The following is a 5,701-nucleotide window of genomic DNA, read 5'->3' on the forward strand; positions in this document are numbered from 1 at the left end:
AAATCCTTTTTTTTTTTTTTTAATTTTTTTTCGCTTTCATATGAAACCGTTGATGAGTGCGGAGCTTGGGTGGGGAAGAGTTAGGCTGGCGAGGCGCGGGCCGCCCGGCTGGGTGACCCCCTCCGCAGGCCCCTCCCCCCGCGCCCCCTCCCCCAGTCTCTCTCTCTCTCACCTCCCCACGTCACTCGACAGCGCGCCATGCAAATAATCCCCCCGCCGCCGCGCTCCCATTGGCCGCGGCAAACTCATTTAATGGCAGCTGTGCGCGCGGCGTATGGCTGCTGGGGCTCCGGCGCTGCCCGTGCGTCTCGGTGCCCGCTCCGCCTCCGCCGCGCTTCCCGGCCCGGAGAGGCGAACCCGAGAGCCGACGCATTCCCGGGCGACTTGTGCGGGGCTCGAGGCGCTGGTCCCCGCTCCCTCCCCCCGGTCCGGCCGGCCGGCCCTCCCCTCCCCCCGGCTGGAGGCGGCGGCGGTATAAGGGCCGCCCCCCCCCGCGCGGCCCCTGGGACTCGCGGATGCGATCGCACGCTCCTCTCCTCGCTCCCTGCTCAAGTTAGAGCCGCCAAGTTTTCAAGTCTTTAAAGAATACCCGAGGAGGAGGAGGAGGAGGAGGAGGAGGAGGAGGAGAGGAGGAGGAGGAGGAGGGCGCGAGCCAGCCCAGGCGAGGCCGGCGCCGGCTGCCTCCGCCCCTCGCCGCGCCTCCCCGAGCCCAGCCGCAACTTTACAACTGATTTGCACCTGTTTGAGCAGCTCGGGCCGGAGCCAGGCAGGAGCGGCGGCGGCACGGGCGGCCGGCTCCGCACGCACGAGGGAAAAAGTTTTTCTCCCGTGCCCGGGCGCGGCCGCCGCTCTGCCCGCGCCGCCTCGCCCTCCGGCGCAGGCTGTCCGAGGGGGGCCGCCGGGCGCCCCTCTATGCTCCGCGCCTTCTGCTCCTGCCGCCGCTGAACGCTCCGAGCCGCCCGGATGTACAGCATGATGATGGAGACGGACCTGCACTCCCCCGGCGGGGCCCAGGCGCCCGCCGGCCTCACGGCCCAGACCGGGGCCGGCGGGGGCGGCGGCGGCGGCGGCGGCGGGGGAGGCGGCGGCGGCGGCGGCGGCGGGGGCGGCAACAAAGCCAACCAGGACCGGGTGAAGCGGCCCATGAACGCCTTCATGGTGTGGTCCCGCGGCCAGCGGCGCAAGATGGCCCAGGAGAACCCCAAGATGCACAACTCGGAGATCAGCAAGCGGCTGGGCGCCGAGTGGAAGGTCATGTCCGAGGCCGAGAAGCGGCCCTTCATCGACGAGGCCAAGCGGCTGCGGGCGCTGCACATGAAGGAGCACCCGGATTACAAGTACCGGCCGCGCCGGAAAACCAAGACGCTGCTCAAGAAGGACAAGTACTCGCTGGCCGGCGGGCTGCTGACGGCCGGCGCGGGCGGCGGGGGCCCGGCCGTCGGCGTGGGCATGGGGGTGGGCGTCAGCCCCGCGGGCGTGGGCCAGCGGCTGGAGAGCCCGGGCGGCGCGGCCGGCGGGGGCTACGCGCACATGAACGGCTGGGCCAACGGGGCCTACCCCGGCTCGGTGGCGGCGGCGGCGGCGGCGGCCGCGATGATGCAGGAGGCGCAGCTCGCCTACAGCCAGCACCCGGGCGCCGGCGGGGCGCACCACCACCCGCACGCGCACCCGCACCACCCGCACCACCCGCACAACCCGCAGCCCATGCACCGCTACGACATGGGCGCGCTGCAGTACAGCCCCATCTCCAACTCGCAGGGCTACATGAGCGCGTCGCCCTCGGGCTACGGGGGCCTGTCCTACGGCGCCGCGGCGGCCGCGGCCGCCGCCGCGGGCGGCCCGCACCAGAACTCGGCCGTGGCGGCGGCGGCGGCGGCGGCGGCCGCCTCGTCGGGCGCGCTGGGCGCGCTGGGCTCGCTCGTCAAGTCGGAGCCCAGCGTCAGCCCCCCGGTCACCTCGCACTCGCGGGCGCCCTGCCCGGGGGACCTGCGCGAGATGATCAGCATGTACTTACCGGCCGGGGAAGGCGGGGACCCCGCGGCGGCCTCGGCGGCGGCGGCGGCGGCCGCGGCGGCCCAGGGCCGGCTGCACTCGCTGCCCCCAGCACTACCAGAGCGCGGGCGCCGGGGTCAACGGCACCGTCCCGCTCACGCACATCTAGGCCCGGGGGGCGAGGCCGGAGACCGGCCCCGAGGGGGCGAGGCCGGAGACCGGCCCCGAGCGGCCGAGACCCGGCGGCGGCGGCGGCGGCGGCGGCGGCGCGGCCCCGGCGCCCACCCGCCCCTCCGCCCGCCGGGGGCTGCGGCTCCCGGCCCCCGTCCTCTCCGCGCCCCCGCCCCCGCCACGCCGCCTGGACTTGCTTTTTGTACAGAATGTTTTGATGTTCTTGTAAAAAAAAATCCCGGTAATATTAATAATGAGGAAAGGAAGGTAACAGTTGCTCTATTGACCTTTTTAGAAGCTCCTGGGAACTAGTTGCTGAGACTAGTTTTGCGTTTTAGACTGAACTTCGGTGTTTTATTGAGACTTTTTGTACAGTATTTATCATTCACTGAGGAGGCATATAGCGTTTTATTTGCTAAAGAGAAAAAAAAACAAAGATATAGGCGATGCCAACTTTTATATAACTGCTGGAGCATTAACTCATCCTCGCATCGCTTCCCTATGGCGCTTTATTGCCTGAGAGAGACTGAAGGGGAACCGCTCTCATTTGTTACAGTCGTAGTAAGGCAACTCCGGACCACACGTTCAAGTGTTTTGTTTTGGGTTTTTTTTTTTTTTTGGTACTTGTTACCGCTTCCCCCCCCCCCCCGTTTATTTATACAAAGAGACATCTCCCTCCCCACCTTTTTTTTTTTAATCTCCAGACTGCGACGGTTTATGTTCTGGGTTTTGTAAAACTTTCTGTATCTGAGATCTTCCCCCTCACCTTTTTTTTTGTTTTATTTGTTTCGTATGGTTTCTTGTAAATGCATTGTGAATTTTTTTTAAATTTAGTCATTTCGGGAGGAGGTAGGGGGAGACTCAGATTGTGTACATAGTTTACTAAGAAGCCTTTCTGCTTAAAAGAGGGAGAGAGGGATAAAGAACAACCTCAAAAAAACCTCCCTTTCCCCTGGCTTTTGAGTTAATAAAAATTTTAAGTGAAAAAAATGTTTTTCTCCACTAAATTTGAAATGTACTAATGTGAATCGTGTGTTTAAACACCCTGAAAAACAACTGGTAATTCTACAGGGGGAAAGAGAGAAAAGTTATTCAGGGTGAGCTGAAAATAACAGAAACCGCACCCCCCCCTTCCCCGCAGGAGTCGGATTTCTTAATAGTCGTTATCAAATGTAAGGGGAGAAAGTAAAAAAATCAACGAGGCATAGGTTTTCAAAAGGAGATTATTTTTCATATCTAGTCAATGTTGTTCAGGAAGGCAACATATTAAAAAAATATTTCCATAGTTTGGCCCGTTCATTTGCTTGTTTAATGTGTGGAAGGCAATATCCTGGTGTGAGTTTACTTGCTGTGAAGCTTTGCCGCCTTAAACTGGTCTAGGGTTCAGACTGCACTTCTGTGTGGAAGGGGGAGGGGGAGGGGAAAGACCCCAATGGCGGGACTGGGCCGGGGATGGGGGACAAAGACAACAGCGGTGCACATGTGCCCCTGTTTCCCCCTGTAATTAACACCATTGCAAGCAGAACCGATCTATCTGGGTTTGGCTCACAGAAACACAATCTGAACCAAAAATATACTCAAACTGAGTCCCCTGGTCCCTATTCTCTGTCCCCTCCTCCTCCTCCCCCTCCTCCCCTCCCCATCCTTTGGGAAAGGGTGAAACATTTTGTGGAACTTTCAAAATAACAACAACAACAAAAAAAAACCTTGCGTGTACTGGGATGCAAGTTGCTAACAACCGGTGTGAAAGCTGTCAAGCTAAATGCTGTTGTTTGTTCCTAACAGGATCCTAAGGTTGTTTAATGCTTTAAAAAATGAATTCTATTTTTTCTAGGTGTTTATCGGTACCTTGCCATTTTTTTTCCTGGAATTAAAAGTTTTCTGTAAAACTTTGTCTACTAGTAATTTGACAACATTAAACATTGCATTTAAAAGTCATACTGTAGCAAATACATTTTGAAACTAGTTGTGATATTAAGATACAATTATATTTAAAAGATATTTTAAAGTTCAGATCTGGAAATATGAATTTCAGAAGCTTTTAGGTCCTCCTTCTCTTCTACCCAACGTCCCTTTATTTCTCAGCATATTTTCTTGGTGGTGAATGAGTCCAAATGTGGGTAAATAATAGTTGGGGGAAAAGAATAGGAATTAGTTTGAGTTAGAAACTACATTTTAACGTAGATCTTGGACCATTGATGAGTGTCACTCTTTGGAGTCATTCTGGATCATTCTGCTTACACCGCTCATTCCTTAAAGTGGTTTTCGAAATTTCCATGGACCATATCTATTGTTTTCTAACAAGGTAATAAAAATCTTTTTTTTAAAGTAACTTGGTCCTTTGTTAGCCCTTTAAAAGTGTCCCTAGGAACGTGTGTGGCGCCTATGGATGGGTCAGCGGGAGCTGTCCTAGAGTGACTAACTTCTATGAACACAAAGATCTCTGAGAAATCCTATACCATTCTCTGCTCCAGAATCTGGCCTTAGTTTTGGAAACCGTTAGACAGACACGCTGAAAACATACTTAATAATCTAGGGTGCCTTCCAGAGCTTTACTGGTGATGCTGTTCGCAGGGCTTGTACTGTGTCTCTCTATTTGAATGTGTATATCTGCATACCAGCAGATCTGTGTTGATGGTGTATGTGTGTGTGTGTGTGTGTGTGTGTGTGTAGACAAGGTCACATAGGTGTATTCAGAGTCAGTATCTACATAGCCTTAGGGCATCCTTCAACTGAACTTTACCCATATTCAGAGAATCCCATTGGGTATCTGAGGGAAACTAAGGTAATGGGCCTTAAACTGAAAAACCTAAAGGGATCAAAAAGTTCAGACATACCGGCAGAGATGGGTGGGCATCTGAAAGCTGTTTAGAAGCATGCTGACATTTAACTTGGTTTTCATCTTGTGTACCTGAAAGCTAAGTGCTGCAGCACCTCACACTAGGACCCTCTCCCTACCGCCCTTTCTTTCCTTCTTTCTTTCCTTCCTTCCTTCTTTCTCTTCTTTCGTTCGTTCGTTCTCTCTATTTCCTTCCTTTCTTTACTTTGTTTTCTTACTTTTTCTCCTAAGGTTCATGCAGGAGACCAAGAGAAACGCTTGAATAGGTCTGCCCAAAAGCATTTCTTGAAGGGGAGAAGACATTTTCAGGGAGTTGATTCTTTTTTCACAGTTGAGATACTAGTACTGAGGCGGTGTGATAGACTTGTAACGCCTCCATTTTAAAAGTGTAGATAAATGATTAAGATGGAACTGTGCAAGCTTCTAAATCGAACCCAAGTGAGTCTGGCAGCGCTCAGGTGATAAATACCAAGCACTCTATGCTCAGGGCTGCCTGGGTTGGATAGTGATGCAAAGCTCCTAGTGACTTCTTGCTCACCCTTTGGCTCCCAATTCCTTTTTCAAGTCTTGGAAAAGTCTGTGTACTGTATACTGGGGTTAAAGACAAAGTTTCAGCAACTTTATCCTGGAAGCCTAAGTTGTGAATTCTTGAATTCTGTGTTCAGTGAATGGTTTTTCCCTCCGGCTTCTCTGGAAGGT

At 54.6% G+C, this 5,701-nt stretch overlaps 1 protein-coding gene across 1 annotated transcript; it reads left to right on the forward strand.

Annotated features, from left to right (window-relative positions):
* The first annotated feature begins 963 nt into the window (after positions 1-963).
* LOC141491937 (transcription factor SOX-1-like) lies at positions 964-2,161 on the forward strand. Its single transcript, XM_074192653.1, is given in 2 exon segments — positions 964-2,097; positions 2,099-2,161. Coding segments are annotated over 2 exon segments (1,197 nt in total).
* The last annotated feature ends 3,540 nt before the right edge of the window (positions 2,162-5,701 follow it).

This window comes from Macrotis lagotis, chromosome 6 (genome assembly GCF_037893015.1).
Source record: "Macrotis lagotis isolate mMagLag1 chromosome 6, bilby.v1.9.chrom.fasta, whole genome shotgun sequence".
Classification (NCBI taxonomy): Eukaryota; Metazoa; Chordata; class Mammalia; order Peramelemorphia; family Peramelidae; genus Macrotis; species Macrotis lagotis.